The sequence below is a fragment of the Zingiber officinale genome, chromosome 5B (assembly GCF_018446385.1).
Source record: "Zingiber officinale cultivar Zhangliang chromosome 5B, Zo_v1.1, whole genome shotgun sequence".
Classification (NCBI taxonomy): Eukaryota; Viridiplantae; Streptophyta; class Magnoliopsida; order Zingiberales; family Zingiberaceae; genus Zingiber; species Zingiber officinale.
The window spans coordinates 129,599,686-129,619,474 of NC_055995.1; the positions used below are offsets into that span (position 1 = coordinate 129,599,686).

General features: G+C 36.8%; 1 protein-coding gene across 1 annotated transcript; it reads right to left on the reverse strand.

Moving 5' to 3' along the window:
- Positions 1-7,141: 7,141 nt before the first annotated feature.
- LOC121985988 (RNA demethylase ALKBH10B-like) lies at positions 7,142-11,226 on the reverse strand. Its single transcript, XM_042539739.1, has 8 exons — positions 11,071-11,226; positions 10,380-10,984; positions 9,235-9,368; positions 8,973-9,090; positions 8,628-8,729; positions 8,325-8,440; positions 8,066-8,220; positions 7,142-7,923 (listed from the first exon to the last, which is right to left on the reverse strand). Exons 2-8 carry the CDS (start codon positions 10,951-10,953, stop codon positions 7,467-7,469), a joined length of 1,656 nt encoding a protein of 551 aa, XP_042395673.1. The 5' UTR covers positions 10,954-10,984; positions 11,071-11,226; the 3' UTR covers positions 7,142-7,466.
- Positions 11,227-19,789: the final 8,563 nt, after the last annotated feature.

Consider the following 19,789-nt stretch of genomic DNA (forward strand, 5'->3'; position numbering starts at 1 on the left):
ATGGATTATAGTTTTTTTATGAATTGTTTTAGTAATAAGAGTTTTCCTTGGCAAAATTTCTGCTGTGAGAACATGTATGTGGATTAATGTGTGTTTGAGAATGATGTTAAAGATAATTAATTGATCAAGATTTACCACATGTTCATAAGTTTTTTTAACTTTTTAAGGAAAAAGACTAAGAACACTGGAAACTCAAATCAAACTAAAGGGGAAAATAAAAATTTATTGTTCAGTGATTGTATATATGAATTATCTACAATGATGCATTTGTATGGTTTGAAACTTTTACTATTAGACTTAAATATTCAGTCGCAAATAAAAAAAATCAATAATTTTGTAAGATTGTTTGTATGAAAATTTTCTTAATATCACTTTTGAAGCAGAACTTAGATTTGAGGGGTAAACAACTACAATAATAAAAATTTCAAAGTTACAAGTGGCTTAGTTATTGTTATTCCTTAATTTGTCACATCAAAATCATTTTGAAAATGTAAATGATAATTTTGTGGTCACTATTCAGTTGTTGGGCTTTATTTGTTTATTGAAAAATTAATTTATCTATGAAAAATATCTTGTTTTTTTGTTTTATATATATAATTTTTTATTTTATTTTTTAATATTTAATACTATAATTCAATTCAAATTTTAAATTTTAAATGTAAAATTTAATTGGGATAATCGAGAGTTTAAGGATAAATAAATAAATGAAATAATAATAATAAAATATGTTACCCAATTTGATCAAGTTGATTGTTTTGATCAATTTGCCTAGATTGACCAACTTGCTCACAACATCTAGATCACTTGCCTTTATTAGATCCCTTGGCTAGATTGAATAAAGTAGATTAATTGGTCTACTTGAATCAATCAAATTAGTTGGATTGACCATCTCAACCAGATCATCTAGCCTTGACCACTTGCTTGCTTCAATTGCTCAATCATCCAACCAAATCACTTGATTTGCTTGCTTAGGTTGATTCAACCATTCAATTTAATTAGATTATCTGATCAATCGACCCATGTGGTTGGTTTGACCCACTAGGCCCACCCAACTCGTTTAGATTGCCTTGACTAAGCAAATTGATCCACTTTGATAAATTGTACCGATTAACTCGCCAACCCTAGTTCGTATGCTTTGCTTGTTGATCTATGTATTGGTTTATTACTCGTATGGATTGCTCAATATGTTTAAATAAGGCGAAATGCAAAAGATGAAAAGGGAAAATCATAATATAATATACATATTAATAGAGAGAAAAAAAAAGACTAAAAAACTTTGATTAACAATAATAAAAAATTTAAATTTAAATATATGATAATATAATAGGGGATTGATTATGATGAGAAATTTTAGCCTGCGGTGCGATTCTTACGGTTTTGCTGCGGTACTTGCCACGTCTACGAAGAAATCTAGGCCTGGACCGATCAGGCTCCAACCTGATCGGTCTGGGCCTCTCCTGATCGGTCTGGGGGACCGATCAGGTTGGAGCCTGATCGGTCCCCCAGACCGATCAGGAGAGGCCCAGACCGATCAGGTGGGAGCCTGATCGGTCCAGGCCGATCAGAGGAGAGAAAGAGGAGAGAAGCGTTGATTTTTTTTTATGTTTTCTCGCTGACGTGGCAAGTACCGCAGCAAAATCGCAAGAATCGCACCGCAGGCTAAAATTTCTTTGATTATGATAATCCGATCTTATTTATTGGGATAAATATTTAATTATTATTGTTGTATATATTTTAATTAATTAGTTTTCTTGGGACACACTAAATATATTACAAGTAAGAAATGGAGCCTTAATCTTTTTTTTTATATAAATGTATTATAGAACGTTAAGTTATTTTGTACGTCATATTTAAATTAGTATTTTAAAAATTAATTACATTATATATATATATATATATATATATATATATAATTTGTTTTTTAAAATTTGTCACGATAGTTACGATTCGTATAAAATATAGCACCCATAATCCATAATTTTTATTAACATATAAGATTTATTTATTGTTATCTATTTGTATATTCAAGGATAAATTTACATGTAATCCCCAATCATAAACACATCTTTGCATGCAGTCCTTAATCATAAACTCTTCCTATTGACCAAAATCTTTATTTCCCCTCCCTAATTAAATATAATATGTACTAATTTACCTAATTATTCCTGATATTTTCAGATATAAAAAGTCTAAAAATGAGTATAATTTTTCTTAAATTCAATTAAATGAAAAATATATTAGATTTTTCAATTGGATAGAAAATATATTAGATTTTCTTTGAATGATGCTGAATTTAGAAGAAATTATATTAAGTAAGAAAAAAGTCATGTTCAATTTGATAAAAAAAATATACTGAATTTTAATTTAAAGTATCGAATTTAAGAGAAATTATACTTATTTTTAAATTTTTTATACCTAAAAAAATTTGATGAGGTAATTTTGATAGAAATATACTGAATTCTAGCTTAAAGTGTTGAATTTAAGATGAATTATATTTATTTTTAGATTTTTTATACCTAAAAAATCTGAAAGGTAATTAGATAATGATATTTACATAAGAGAATTGAAGCAAATGAAATTTTGTATGTAGGATGTGGAAACAAAGTCTTTTAGATATAGGGAATGTATACAAAGTTAAAGTTATGGTTGGAAATTTTTTTCTAATTTACAGTTATATTATATCAACACAATAAATAATATAAATTAAATTTTAAGATTTTTTTTTCTCTTATTGTCTTCGTAACAATACCGTACATCTTGTACTTAATGTGATAGTCTGGGATACCAGCGGATTTGCTGGCATGACCAATTTGATGCCTATCTCCATTTTTTTTTTCTCATGTCTTAGTCACTTAAGGATCTATATAAATTGTTCTTAAAATTTTTTTTTTTTCCATATAATATAGGGACAGAGTACGAGTAACGTTTGAGATAGACAGAAGTAATTATCTTTTTATTAGGATAATATTATAGGTTTTAGAAGGGCCACCTAAACTTTGAACTTGGAGCACCTTAAAAATAAAAAAAAAAGGTTATCCATGATTAAGCCTGTTTACTCCGAAAGAATGAAAGGGGAAGGAAAGGAATTGATGGGAAAGGTAGGAGAAAGAAAAAAGAAAATAAAAGAATCAAGGCTAAGAGAAAAGAAAAGCTCTCCATGGAAAAAGGGAAAGATATGGAAAAAAAAAAAGAGAGAATCACGGGTTTCCTCGCACTCGCCCTTGCCTTCACTCGTACTCACCCTCGCAAGGCCGTCGACCTTGCGCGCTCATACTCGCCCTCGCCCTCATAGGGCCACCAACCCAGCACACACGCCGTCGCTTGGCCACCGGCTTCGCTCGCTCGCCCTCGCTCATGCTTGCCTGCCCTCACTCATGCTTGCCCACCCTCACTCATCCTCACTCCTCAACATCCTCACTCGCGCTCATACTCATAGGCCACCGACCCTACTTGCCTGCTTACCCTCGCTCGCGCTCGCCTTCATAGGGTCGCCAACCCTGCGCCTTTGCAATGCCACTGGACTTGCAGTCACTCTCTCGCGCTCACCCTCAAGAGGACCGCCGGCCTCATGAGCGACCTCTGAGGTCGCTTGCCCTCGAGGGGCCGCCAACCCTGCAAGCGACCTCCAAGGACACTCGCCCTTGGGGCCACCGAGCATGGAAGTGATCTCTTAGGTCACTCGCCCTCTGTGGGCTGTCGGCCCCTCGAGCAACCTCCGAGGTTGCTCATGCTCACTGGGTCATCTCCTCCCTAGCCACGTGCATCTCCCTCACAGGGGTATCGGTAGGAAAAGGACATCGAGTGTAGTCGCCTATCACTGTCTTGTATTGTCAATAGTGACGGTGAGAGATAGATATGAGTGTTGCGGCAGAAAGGAATTGCTTTCCGCCCGATTTGGATGGAAGCTAAAAAATAATGAAAAAATTATGCGTAGAAGGATTTATAAATGTCCATTTGGTAAACAAAAGAAAAGAAGAGAATTTCTTATGTTTTTCGAAGTAAATTTCTTATGTTTTTTTTTTTTTTTTTGAAGTAAATAAAAGAAAAGAATATAATCCTTCTTTATTTATCCATAGTTTTTATTTCCTTCCTGCTAAGTAAACAAAGCATAAAGGCAAACTAAATTTTATGATGTTTATATTTATTTAATAAAATAATTAAGTTAAATCAAATCAAATCATTAAAATAGTTATTTAAGTTTAATTTAAATTTTTTTTACAAACTTAGTTTAATTTGTTTATATTTTATCAAACTTTCAATTCAAATTTATTTAATTATTTAAAATGTTTATATTTATAAATTGATTAATTATTCAACTCGATAATAAAAATTTAATTATTTGTTTATTTTAAAATTTTATTTATTTATTTACTATATCGATAAAAATTTTATTACTAAATATGATTTAAAATTTTATTTATGAATATTGTTCATAAATATTATTCATGAATAATTTATAATTTTTATTCATTTTTTTAGTTGATATTAGGTATCTAGCTCTTCGAATCAATTAATTCTAAGATGACCGATTCGACGCCACAGAAGTTTCTCACATACCATTTGGATAAATCAAAAAGTACTCATTCAGACGATTAATGTTCTTAGATCCGCTTCTGCATAGTATCGTAATTATAATTCAAACCTTAGATCGAGTTAAATACAAATATATTAAAATTTATTTATTTAATATAATTAATTATTTAAACTTATTCATTGAATTCACCTTATTTGTATTTAACGGAAATAAGTTCTTACTAAATCCTCAAAATTTATCTTAAAAGAATATTCTAAATTGTTACAATTGGGTTCATATTATGACAAGCTGGGGAGGTTTAGTTTGTAGAAGGCCAATTAAACTTTGGACTTGGAGCACCGTATTATTAAAAAGGGTTAAAAATGAATGAAGATGAGTTAAATTTTATGATCTTTAAGTTTATTTAATAAGATAATTAAGTTAAATTAAATTAAATTAAAAATAAACCAAGTCATTCAAATGGTTATATATTATCAAACACTTAATTAAATAAAATTTTTATATTTTTAAACCTATTAATTATTAAACTTGATAATATAAATTTAATTACCGGTTCATTATTTACTATATTTATAAAAATTTTATTAATAAATATGCAGTTTTGTTTATTTTTTATTTGACATTAGATATTTAATTACTATGATGTCCGATCCAATCACCACTGCCTGGAATTAACATCTCCGCCATACATTTTCCACCTATGTACCTGCATTTACCTCCCTCTATATCCGTGGGACCAGCTCTAGGGGGGCCGCTGATGTGACGGTTCAACATTTTTTTTTTAATTTATTTCATTTTTAATTTTTCTTTTAACTAAACACTATAACCCAATTGAAAAGCCTGAACCTTAAAGGCAAAATTTTAAAAAAGAAAATTAGCTTAAAAATTATAACCCGATTGGGAAATCTAAATCTTAGAAATAAAATTTTAAAAAAACATTTTAATTATTTTTTTAATTCAAAATAAAAAAATAAAAAGACAAAGAAATTTTGAATTAAAAAAAAAATAATATTTCTTTATATAAATCCCTAATACGTTAAGATATCCACTTAACACATTACACTACTCCGTAAATACTTAAATTTATTTCATTTTTAATTTTTCTTTTAACTAAATACTATAATTCAATTGAAAAATCTGAATTCTAAAGGTAAAATCTTAAAAAATAAAATTAACTGAAAAATTATAACCTAATTAGGAAATCTAAACCCTACAAATAAAATCTTAAAAAATAATTTTTAATTATTTTTTAATTCAAAATTTAAAAAATATAAAAAAACAAAAGAAATCTGATATACTGCGCGACACGCACAGTCACGTACTGTAACATCATACAGTATATCATAATCGTATATATATACACATTGAAGGGATATAAATAAATTTTTTACCAAATTAAGCATCAAAATTGCTAACGAACATTTGATTTATTTACTATCTTAAAAGAATGTTCTAAATTGTTACAAGAGAGCATGATTGATGGAGATAAACTTGGCCTTGCATTATTGCATAAGAATGATTGCTTGGTTTAAAGTTAGAATCCCCAAAGGGACTCTTGACGGGGATATGCTGGGAAGTTTTTGAATAATGATTGGAGGGTTACGTTGCTAACATCCAGATGAATACAATGAGCTGATGCAGATGCAAACTTCTCTATCAAGCAGCCTCATCAAGTGAACTCTCAGAACAAGTAACAGAATGCCTCCAACTCTCTAGAGAGAAAAGAAGAGTTGGTATGTCTAACCGTGGATTCAACCAACAAACAGACTGACAAACGCCTGGTAAGAGAGGCTTAATTTGCACGCAAATCGTAAAGTGACGTTTTTTTAGAGAATACTTGTTAGATAAAGTGAAAAACAAAAGGTTAACTAACTGGTTTAACATCAGCTGTCCCCATGGGATTAGAAGATGAGAAACTTACTACAATAGAGATCGGACATAAAAAAAATCCCTCTCACATTAATTTTATAATTTATTTTCTTTTATATTATCTAAAAATGTAGTTCAAATCTTCTGTCCCCAAATTTCTCTGTCCCCGTGTCCCCTACCGATCGGACGGATCAGATTACATCTCAAGACATCATGGTATCCTTAAGATATATACAGTATCCTCGTGATGTTCAATGTATTCTTGAGATATAATCTAATCCGTCCGATTGACAAGAGGACACATGGACAGAAAAATTTAGAGATAGAAAATTTGAACTTCTAAAAATGAGACTATGAAAGACATAAGATATAAACAGTCACCTTTTTAGCGGTAGAACATCAGCTGCCAATCAGCATATCTGTTTAGCCGCCTTCTGGATTCTGAGAATAATGTACAGAGCAGCAATCTCTCTCTTTTGACTTTGACTTTCCTATCCATGCAATATGAGACATAGTTAATCAGGTGAAATATTGAAATAGCTATTAGTTGATCAGTAGAAAAGATACAGGTCAAAATTTCTGGCTGTCTCTGCTGGCCTTCCTATTGAGCCAGTGAAAAATCGAAACGAGGGGGCATCCGTCCTCGAGTTCCAAACATAATAGTCAATAGAGTTCATGATTTGTGCCTCAAGATCTGGTTTTGAGTTAGGCTGATCGAACGATTAAAAGAATACCAAATGACAAAGGAAATGCAAACTTGAATTCCACCTAGAAAGAAATATGAGACCAAGAATCTATCTACCTTGGAAATGCATATAACAGATCCACGAGGAGAGATTTAAGCACCTTCCCATTGCTATTCTAACTTCAGAAAAAGACATTCCTTGGCATGAAACCCCTCTTCACCATTTAGACACAACCATAACTACATCCACTTCCTTACAAGACATAACTAACAAAGAACATGCACCCTAATGTTGCAATTGCCATCTCTATGATTCTTAAAAAAAAGGCCTGATGGCCAGCTAATCCACGCTTTTCGGTTTGAGTCTGCCGGAAGAATCTATGCTTGTGCTTCTAGAGGGGATGGCAAGGCTAGCAGCCTCCTCTTCTGAATGCGTGGAGGGAGATGCTTGGTGTACTTCTTTGGGCCAATTGCCCATGGCAAGAAGACACCCGTTCCGTTGCGTGAAACCTTCTTAATCGGGTTCATGACAACTGCTCTAGGTGGTGGTGCCAGCATAACAACAGGGGTGCGGAGAGTCAAACCCCATGTAGCAGGGATCATGGCAGGAGGTCCATAGGCAATGATGCCGCCATTAGGCACCTTTTGCGGGGAGGTCGGGTTTCCTGATTGCCACAAGGTCATTGCTTTGTTGGACTGGATGGCAGTAGGTGAATCTGAATGGAGAGTGAAAGTTCTAACTTTCACAAATGTTATGGTCATCCTCTTACTTGGTGATGCACACACAACATGCCTTGCCATGTCCGCACTATTCCCGCGCATAACTAGCAGCGATCTGCAGAATTTTATGCATGATTATTATGTAAGAATTTCATAACTGAATTGTCTAAACAAACTAATGCAGCAGGTATTATATTGAGTTGCTCGTAGTGTCTAACAAAACAATTTCAAAATGGAATTCAAGTTTGTTTGTATACCCTTCCTTAACTGTAAGAGTCAGAGATCCCTTATAATTTCCCTCATGATCGCTGATCAGAGACCGCCCAAATGCCATTGTAGTTTCAGAGAGGAGAAGCGTTGAAATGGGATTTTCGAGATGCGGAGGTTTGAAGTAGGGTTGTGAATGCTCATCCTGAAGAAAAACAAAATAAAGTTGGAGAGGCCCATGAGAAAACTTGAACTTCAAACTTTAGAACTCTAAGCATAATTCCAATTAACTCTATAAAAAAGTGTTACCTCATCAAAGAAGTTGATAATGCAGCTGTTAGGCTTCTTACTTTCTGGTACTAAGCGCCACTGAACCAAGTGATTAATTACAGTCTGCAAAGCAGAGGGAATCGATTCTATATTGCCTACATAAACAAAAAAAACACTTTGTCCATCAGTTAGGGATTGTTTTTCTTTTTTTCCTTTTTTTGCGAACATCATCATTAGTTTATTCTTGGATTGTTGAATGACCAAAGTAGCAAGTTTTCATATTGATGCCAAATTAATTGAAATTAACAGAATTGGAACAATTTTTAGAATTGTAATCTTTACTTGCTCCCTCTTCAGTAGCTGATTGGAATAATGGCACGCCAAGTTGAATGATCTCCCTCTTGTTCCCCTTTATTTGCTTGTTGAAGAAAATATAAGTTTCTCCTGAAAACAAATGCACAAATGCAGTTATTCCACATTTGTTAACTCCTGATCAACTACAGTACAGAATGCCTCCAAACAAAACCTATGTTGACATACTGACAAATCTCAAACACAAGAAGACACATTTTTGCCCAAAAAAAATGATGGCAGTATCAACTATTTGATTAATGAAAAGCAATCTCATTAATAAGAAATGCAGTGATTTGATACTAGAAAGTAATAAACGATAGAGCAGAATTTTACCAGGTAGTTCTCCTCTGCGTCCTGCCAGACGAAGCTCATTGATGTATTCAACAAGGCTTGGTAGCTCTGACTCTGAGAAAATGTTCTCATACAACTTGAGACCTTTTACAACATTGACCTGACAAAATCACAATAATCAATATACTTGATCATATGGGAAGCTTGCTAATTTTATATGAATGCAAAACTTCTACTTCCTACAGCATCTTATATTGCATCTCTATACAGAAATTGTGCCCAATGATGTTAAGATAGAACTCGCCATATGCCCTTTCACTGCTTCCTTCGCCACAAAACCCTTGGAGATCTTGATCCTCTCTGGGCGAGGCGCCAAGCAATCTCCACGTTCAGTACAAACGTTGACCTCCACCACAGAACCCAGCTCCTCTTGCGATCCTAACACGTGCAATTATAATATACAGTTAATGCCTGAATCAACAACTCAGAAGGATTTTGAAATTTCAACATGAGATTCATTTATGGTCCAGGACTTCAACCACAGCAAAAAAACGCATGCCGTAGAAAACTTGAAATGGTAGTTGGGCACAGCGGTGAAGAAATAAAGTTCAAAGCCCAAATGCCCTAAATGCTTGCAAAATGGAATTTTCCTTGCAGTCGCCGCCAGAATGGTCTATTGCAAATAATGTTTAGGCGGCGGCCATTTCCATCGAGATGGGCTCCGCCTCCACGGACGCCACCTAAAGCCACCACTGGCGGGGCCCGGCGGTCCACAGGCATGTGGACGCCGTTGCGCCGGATCCCTAACAACGGCGTGGCGAGGTGACTGGGCCAGCACCACCAAACCCCTTCCCCGAGGGGGTAGGCTGGTTGACCACCAAACGGGTTGCGGCACATGTACCCTCACCCACCTCCCACTCCCACCCGACTCGTGGGGATCATCGGCTGGTTTAGACCGTCCGATCGTTAATTGCGGATCGTAACCCTCGTGGTCCGCGTCATACGAGAACAATCGCCACGTGACGCCAGGGAGCCGCGTCAAGCGAGGGCAGCGCCGCTTGCTTTTGGTTCATCCCCAATGCGATCCGCAGCTTCTCCACGGCTTCCGAGCTAATTGGCTTCCTCTTCTGACTACCTAAAAAGTTGAAGGAAAGACGGAAAATCAACGATTCCCCATGTCTGTGGACGCTTTCACTTACAGGGTCTATCTCGATCTGACCGCCGGGAGGCCACGGCCACACAATCGACTGCTGAATGCTCAGAGGGAGAAGAGAAACTCTATCAGGGCCGTCCTATCGAATTGGAATTTCGTTCAAAGCTAACTCTCGTTGGAGAAGAGATCTAGAAATGTAAAAAACTGTAGCCGCGGGGGAAAAAAGTGTTGAAATTTTGAGAGAATGATTGAAATGGCATCCGTTGATTAATTGATTTGATAAATTAATTAGTTACCTTTGTCGGCGTCACCATCTTCAACTGCCTTGTGATCCGAAGCATCTCCCCCAGAATAAACCTCCGTCGCCGCCACCGCTTGCTCCTCGATCTCCGCACCTTCAATGCTACCGTAGGCCGCCTCGTCCGAAGGTATTTCCGCCGCCGCCGCCGCATACTTTACGCCGATCTCAACGCCCTCTGCCACCGCTTCCTCCGCCGCGGCAATTTCCTCCTTCGCGGGAGGGATGTCGATCGCCTTAGGCTTCTCCTCCGGCCGAAACACTGCATGGAACTTATCCTTCGCCGGAGATCGATTCGCCGCCACCGAATGAAGCTCGGCGGAGATGTCGGAGATGGAGAAAAATTTCTGCATATGGAGCACCGGGATCCAGTTGAGACGCCGACGGTGTACGGCGGCGAACACCGACTCGTACTCCTCGGCACCCCCTATCTGCGCCAGGTGGCTGCAAAGCGCGTCGATGATCGCATTCGCGGCAGCGAACTCGCTCCGGAACCACGCGATCATCGCGTCCCTCGCGTATAGCTCCGGTACCGCCGCCGAGGTACCGGCCCCTGCCACCACTGCCGCCATCGCTCCAGAGATCACTCAATCGCCGCTCTTCCTACGAATCCCGGTGACAGCGAGAGCGAGAGCGAGAGAGATTAAGAACAGAAATATAAAAGAAAAAAAAAAGGATTTGAAATTCACAGTAAATTGCTGAGACTGCAGACACCAAATATCTTGAGACCAAGAGGAGGAGACCCCAAGGGCCGTATATATACAGCTGGATCCAATACACGTCGATATACACGTCGATTTCCACGTGGCGGACCAAAGTGGCCCGGAGCACCAGAACCGGGCGATCAGGCCAACACCAGTTCCGAGAGGCACCTAAATAATGATAGTTTCATCAATCATGCTGGTACCTTTGAGTTATACTGCTCATCAAATTTTACGGTCGGCTAATTTATCTCCTTGTATATGATTTGGGAACGAACTCATATATAAAAATTAAAATAAAATTTAAAAAAAAAAAAAAACTAGACTGCTTGGCATTCCGGTGGAGGATGACGTGGCGAAGTCGTCAGCTAGCACGTCGGTTGAGGCTTGAAACTTGAAAGAGACACGAGCAGTCTTTTAATTTCCTTTTTCCTCCTCATTCATTATTTGTTAACGCCCGTGGCGTGCACCTTTACGATAGCAGTTGGTCGATGGCAAATCTGACATCCCATCCGAGACAGCCAACAGAGATCTTCCCGGGACCCACAGTCTGTTTTCCAAGTCCTCCACTGACCGCTCCTCCCTTTCGCGTTCCCTGTCTAAGAAACTCCAGCCGCTTTCGTTTCTGATCCCCTTCCTTCCGAGCCAGACTGAGCGAACCGACCAAATCAGACCCGGTTCAGTGCCGAACGGTCCGAGGTCGATTGGCGAACCAAAGTCCAACCGGAAATTTCCAAATTAACACGTAAAGAATTAGGAAAGAGATGGGAAGGAAAATTGGGAACAGTACTCGAGCACGTGAGGCGGCACGAGAAATATTTTAGCAGATACTCTGGATTTTGTACACGTGTGCGGCTGGAATCTAAAGCCCCCGATTATGTCAAGAGAAACGTGATTTTTCTTTATTGGTTGAAAATTTGGAAGCGATTGATTTGACCAAAACAGTGCTGCCTGATTTTGCAGGTGATTCGCTGGCCATGCTTATTTTACATCAATGTGGAGATAAATAAAGTTATATTAGTTTATTTGTGCATGATTGGGCAAGGAAATGAGCTATACGTCATTTAAGTTATTTGTTCATTAGAAATATATTAAAAATTCTTCAATTTACGTATGCATATTGTCCATAATTGAAAGCTTTGTAATGCTAAAAAGTGAGGAAAAAAAATTATGAATGGTACTTTATATAAAGTTGTCATAAATCCATTATATTAATTAGAGCTAGAAGAAGTAAATTTTACTAGGCTTTATATTCACATCACTTCAATTGTCATCTGGCAAGAAAGGAAAATAAAATTTAAAATTTAGCCACGGATCAATCTGGACCGATTTCTCATCCATCTAAAGTTAGGAGAAATTACTTTTTCTTTTCTTCTTAGTAAAATTCCTCTAAATTTTTGTTATTGCCTATCACGAGCAAACAACAAACTCACATTGAGCTTGTGCCCTAGCTGCTGGCAAGTCTCTCTGTGTGCTCATAGCTTGGCTGCAAGTAGGCCAATGCATAGTCTAGCCATAAGCTTTCAGCCGTGGATTGGTCGTGAGCTTGTGATCATAGTCTGGCGGAAAAAAAGAGATTTGATCATTCCCAATACCCTATCAATATGTACCTAGAATAATACAGATGAGGTAAATCATGAATAATTACTAACTATTAGTACAGGTGACCAAGACATAGAAAAAGATATGTTCAAACGCGTCGAATTTTAACTTCAAGATTTCATATGACAACACTCTATATCTTATCCACCGCACCGTCCCAAAAGAACGGTCACAAGTTATGACCTTGAACGGACTACTATTGGTTCACAACCAAGTCATCATGAGTCATGATCATGGATTGAATACGAGCTCGTGGCTAGGTCGTCGTGAGTTGTGACTGCGGACTAACGATAATGTAATTTAAATTGATTTACTTGCCTATATTTTACCATGATAACGATATTGAACCACTTAGGGTACCTTTTTGCTCCAATATAAATTATTACGTGTTTGATTTCCCTCGTTAATATTAAAATTGCTCAACTAGGTATGGTCCATCTACCTTTGGTGAACCTGTCGAATAGTATTGATTTAGAAAGCTCAAACTTTGAAATAAGCACAACCAAATCCTGATGAACTCAAATTGGAAGGCACGCAATTCAGTAAATAAATGAAGGGCAATTTAAGCAATCTTATCGCATCTTTGTCACTCTCACTTTCTTTCTTTCCCAACTAAATTCATGTGTAGGACCATCAACTTCTTTTAGTATTCTGAAAGAGGATATGAAAAAGGTTGTTTTGATTTCATTAAATCCGAAATATAAATAACAGCATTATCATCACTGATCCAAAAGAGTGAAAAAGATTTGGTAGCCCAACCATGAGTAAGGGCGATCCGTTCTGTGGTCCTATTCCTTGTTCCCTTCCAAGGAATAATCTACAGTGTGTACCAAAGCTCGGAGTGCTCTTTGGATGGTGGAAACTAAAAGAGCAGCACCACCAAATTAAAGATACATGGCTCCTTCAGAGTGCTCGCCAGTCCCTACTCCAATCCCTTCGTGCTGCTCTCTTTAATTTGCTTCTTTGTGCCAAACATAAAAAAAGGCAACCGTGCTTTAGAAAGATTTCCGGTTTGCTTGTTATAAAACTTAATAAATTTTCGTTTGGTACAAAGGACAGAAAAGAAGACATCCATGGCTTTGGAATCTCCATCCTCTGTCAATGTCCTTAAGAATCTGTCATTAAATTAAAAATGGAACAGGGCAGTTCATTAGTATCTTGATTACGTGCGCATTAAGGGGACGTAGGATTAGACCATAGCAGTTTAATTTGTTTTTGTTGTCACATCATTAACTCAGAGTGTAGAAGTCATTAATCTAACAAAGTACGCAAGCATGAAAGATCTCGTTTTCCATTTCTGTCTAGATTATTGCAATTGTAGCTTTATATATTCGTTGATGTCGGTAATTTTCAGTACAATGATAATTAAACTTTGCAACATGTGGCCATCCTTGTGATGCAACTAATGAAGCAAATGATCCCAGCAAACTGATGCAACTGCAGTAATTTAGTAGTCAAGTTGCAGATATTTTATGGCATGCATATAATTTTGATTTTGTTGCAAAGATGCATGACCTTAAAGATAAATATCGAGCAGAATATCTTTATTGCAGAGGCGACTAAAGGTCCCTCTCAAGGTTGTCTGTCATAGCTAGGTATTCTTTTGCTCCACTCATTCATCATTCAAGAAGCATTGGGGAGCACAAATGGATGGATCACTGGAAAAAAGGTTCTTGACTCAAAATATGCTCTTTGTGAAGCTTTCATGTGTGCAAGTTGACTGCAGGAGGTAGCACAAAAAGAATACTTTTGTTCTTTGGAGTCCACCAATTGGGTGCTTGAGCTCTTGCTCTATGCTTTCTATCTGCATGCTCATCATTGTTGGGCAGTAAGCAAATACAACAAGATACAGTTTCTTTGACACTGCATTGCTATGCATCCTTGGTACAAGTTTTATAAGAAGGATCTCTTAGTTTCTGACTTAACTTCGTTGCAGTAAAACTCACAAGAATCCATCTCAGGTAAGACCAACTAGACAATGTCTGACTAAGAATCGATTCTTCTCTATTTTCATATTGTAATCACACATAATTTAGTTGCACTTGAGAGAATCTAACCTTTCTTTTCTAGTTTAGTAAAGTAATTGGATGGTCAAGAACAGCTCCTGCAGCACCTGTCAAGAATGATAAGTATCATTGAAGCTTTAAGGTTCCTAAGGCAAAAAAGGAATCTGATACTTATTGCCTCCCCCAGTTCAATGTATTTGTGAGGAAGTTACATGGAAGAAAGAAGTCTCCTAAGCAATCGAATCCACGAAGCAAGTAGATCTCCTTCACTCACTTCTACCATCCAATTTTTTGACCCACCAAATATGGTTGTAAGAGAGCATTAACACAGTAATATGTTTGCACCAAAAAAATAAACATGCAATAAACTTGTAAATAAAAGAGTAAGGTCGAGAAATTGTTATCTCCGGTTGAAGCGTCGGCATGCCGATTATAATTTATTGCCGTCCACGGTACAGAGATTCTCCGGCAAAATTCTCCCAAGATCCGATAACCACTCATGTCGTCCGTAGATGCATTCCAAGACGAACGTCGTACTCGGACTCAACCTCAGATCGCAGAACCAAGCCTCAGGACAAAAGCGTATGCACACAGAGAGGGAAGAAGGAGAAGAGCAGACTGTTCGAGAGATATCGAACGAGGAACAGAGGCGCAGAAGCATTGATTCCCTAACACGCGGGATACTGCTTCGCCAGCGAACCAACGCTTCCTCACACGCGGGATAGAACCAAATCTCGACCGGCAAAAAACAAACCAGGCCGCCTTGAGGCCCACATGCTGGGGATTTGCACTCCCCTTGCACGCGATAATCGCGTGCATCGCGCCCGGTTTATGGATTTCCGGCTCGAACCCGCCGACTGTAATTTATTGCCGCCCACAGTGCAGAGGCTCTCCGGCAAAATTCTCTCAAGATCCGACAACCACTCGCATCGTCCGTAGGTGCACTCCAAGACGAACGTCGCACTCGGACTCAACTTCAAATCGCAAAACCAAGCCTCAGGACAAAAGTGTACGCACACAGAGAGGGAAGAAGGAGAAGAGTAGATTGTTCGAGAGATATCGAACGAGAAACAGAGGCGTAGAAGCGTTGATTCCCTCACACGCGGGATACTGCTTCGCCAACGAACCAACGCTTCCTCACGCGCGGGACAGAACCAAACCTCGACCGGCAAAAAACAAACCAGGCCGCCTTGAGGCCCACAAGCTGGGGATTTGCACCCCCCTTGCGTGCGATAATCGCGGGCGTCGCGTCCGATTTATGAATTTCCGGCTCGAACCCTCCGAAACCACCGGATTTGGACTCGGCCCGCGCATGCGTATAGGTCCCCTTAACTTTGCTAAGCAAGGATGAAAGAAATCCATATATATTGTCTTCCAACTTTTTTAGCTTAACAATGTGAGACTAAATACATTCACATATATATTATCATAACAACTAAAAACAAGAAAAATAATTTGAATTAAATTAAAAAAGAAAACACAAAATTCAACACCAAATATCCTTTCTGCTCTGCTCAGTAGTGTCCTATATATACTAAGGATATTGAAAGGTCTAGCTACACGATTGCACTGTGTTGCATTGGTCAAGGTTATAATTTCACTGCGATGATGATGAACAATGGCATTAAGGTCAGAAAATCTTCTGATTCCTCAGCATGTCATGATTGGATGGTAAACTAAAGCACAATGTTTGATGGAATGTGAAGAGCAAATTTGAGCTCAGAACTTTTTTAAAAGACAAAGCGATTGGTAAAGCAAGCAAACTGCAAATGGAATACCAAACTATTTAGGCTTGCCTTTTAAAATGATGTGACAGCTGTGGTGAAGCAACTCTGATAAACAAATATGGAGTCAACTAATCATGAAAATTTATAAATCTTAGTTTCTTGAGGACATGCACTCTTCACCATTAATAAAATGTCAAAAGTCAGTAATATAAACATAGGGAGATTCAACTAGCATTTTTTAACATTAGCATAAACATCTCTGTATTGACTAAATCAGGCTTCCATCTCCTTAATATACAAATTATTAAGCAAAAACAATACTTGTAGATTAGAAGGTTATATAAATCCTTTTTTCAAAAAAAAAAAGTTATATAAGTAGATATATGATCCGTGTTAGTTTAGATGAGGAGCAAGATATAATTCCCTGAATTAATCCTTTATGACTATATCAGACGATCATATTGAATTAGAGAAATCTGACCAAGAAACATACTTGATGCCAATATTTAATATATGATTGTGACAGACAATGATAGATTTCAAAACAAAAAAAAACAGCCAGTAAACGTCACTCCTTCATAAAAGATATCTGGTCCCAAGATGATATATGCCATTGGGTGATGCACATGGAGATGAAGCTATTCAAGCAGTGCTTTGCTACATTGTAATAAATTTTTTTGTTTTTTTTTTCAAATGGAGTGTCCATGCATTACAAGAACACAGAAGAAACAAAAATACTAAGGCAAGGCGAAGTGGACTCCGGAAGCCCACGGAAGATGGTGAAAGCTTTGGTCCACTTGGAAAGAATATTTGTTGCGTACCAGAATTCATCAGACCATTGATTGATAACAAAAAACCAAAAGCTATATTACAAGAGTCAAGAACAAGACTACAAGCAAAGTAAAGCATCAACTTAATCTCAGTGATGTTTCTCAAGCAGTAATATTAAGTTAAGATTTTTGGTCACTACGTTTCAAAAGCCGATGGAGATGCAAGTGGCCTTGATGCCTTGATGCTTGAAAGACTCAGCGAGATCTTAGGATTATCTCCTATCTCACCATTTACTCATCAAGAAAACATGACACAGTAACTTCAATGAAGTCGGTGTAAGAATTGCAATACATCAATAATGAACTAAAGGATGCATCAACAAAAGAATTTAGTTATCACCAATCTTAAAAGCAATATAGAAAATCGAAACAATAGCTAGCGAAGAACTAATCTGAATCCATCGCTAAGGACTATTATTTTTTACTTATCACCGGAGATCCTGCAAGCGTGGAATAATCTTTTACAGGAGTGGGCAACGACAATCCGTATTCCTTCTCAATAGGGACGAGAGGAGGTCAATGAAGAAACTCAAGAACATATCCTAATTCATGAGCATCTTCCTTTATATATCAAGTTCATCCTATAAGGACTATCTACCTTAAACTCATTCATCATTAATAGCCCATTAATATTAATGAACCAAGTTATTGGATCTATTCATTGAATCTGCATTCATTTAATACAAACTCTTTTATATACAATTAAGCTTTAAATCACTTAATTGGAGTTTAGTTTTCTTAATGGCAATTAGTTGTGTATGTGTTAATCAAGTGTAAGATCACCTTACATAGATTAAGCTCACACATGTGAACTTAATTGGATTTAGTCCACCTATATAGACTTAATCATATAATCTCCTACTTGGGCTATACTTAATTTCTTATATACCACACAACCCCTTAGCTGATTTCAACATGACAAACTTTATGGGTTAAATACCCCTTTAAACAATCTGGTCTATTAAATCAATTAGTATAGGACTAAAAAAGTCATAACTATTGTAACTGTAACAAGACCCAATAGTAATCATTAACGACATAGATCAAATGTGGATGTGTAGTACAAGAATGATATGAAATGTGATCTATAAATGCCCATTCCCAATAAATCCTCTTTATAACCCAACCCAGATCCAAATCATATTTACCAAAACCTTATACTAATTCACAGTGGTAAATCATGATTCAATTTTATGACTCCTAATGGAGTTCACATCATATTTACAACAACTAGATGTAAAATCGTAACAGTAAATATGATATTTATATGTCAGAAAAAGTCAAAATCATGCACATATATAGAAAATCTGCAATATATACAATAAGTTAAAATGTGTGTTCATGAATATAGAGCATCATACAAAATACAAATTCCTATATAATTGGTACTTCATCAAAAGGAAGAACCCCATGTTCAGCACATGTTGATGAAACACTTTGGGTGATAAGCCCTTAGTGAATAGATCCGCTAACATGAAATCTATTCTCTCAATGAACTGCAATTGATTGCCCAATCGATTGGTAACACCAATCGATCAATCAATCGATTCGAAAATCCTCTATGGGTATCCTTAAATTCTGTAATTAATTGCCTCCTCGTGATAATTGATTAATGAACATCAATAGATCACCCAATCAATTTGGATCTGTTTGCAAATCAAGTTCAAGTAATTGATTGGCTCAATTAATTGGTAAACACCAATCGATCAACTCAATTGATTTGAAATCCTATCTCTATCTTGCAATCCCAATAGATTGGCCTTCATGCTAATTGATTGGTAATGCAAAAAAGCCTTTATGCTAATTGATTAGTAATGCAAAAAAACCTTCATGGTAATCGATTAGTGAACATTAATCGATTACCCAATCGATTGGTGACTGAAAAAATCAGATTTTTTATCACAATTTTTTAGCTAAAAGAACCCTAAAATTGCGCCGCCAATCATGTTCTTTTCGAATAATGCAAAAATCTTGATTCATAGGTTAAATCCTAACCTATCCATGTTGCATCCATTGGATATACATCAATTCTGCTTATCCAGATGGAATCAAATGTAAAAATTGATGTATATATACCAAATTGTTGAAAAATAATAATAAACTAAAGGATGCATCAACAATAAGATCTAACTATCATCAATCTTTAAAGCAATATAGAAAACTGAAACAATAGCTAGCGAAGAGCTTACTTGAATCCATCGTTAAGGAATATTGCTTTTATTTGTCGCTAGAGATCCTGCAAGCGCGGAATAATCTTCTATAGGAGTGGGCGACGACAATTCGTATTCCTTCTCAATTGGGATGAGAAGAGGTCAATGAAGAAGCTCAAGAACATGCCCTAATTCATGAGCATCTTCCCTTATATACCAAGTCCATTCATCATGAATAACACATTAATGTTAATAAACCGGGTTATTGGATTTACATATTGAATCCATATCCATTTAATCCAAATCCCTTTATATGTAATTAAACTTTAGATCACTTAATTGAGGTTTAATTTTCTTAATAGTAAATTGTTGTCTGTATGTTAATCAAGTAT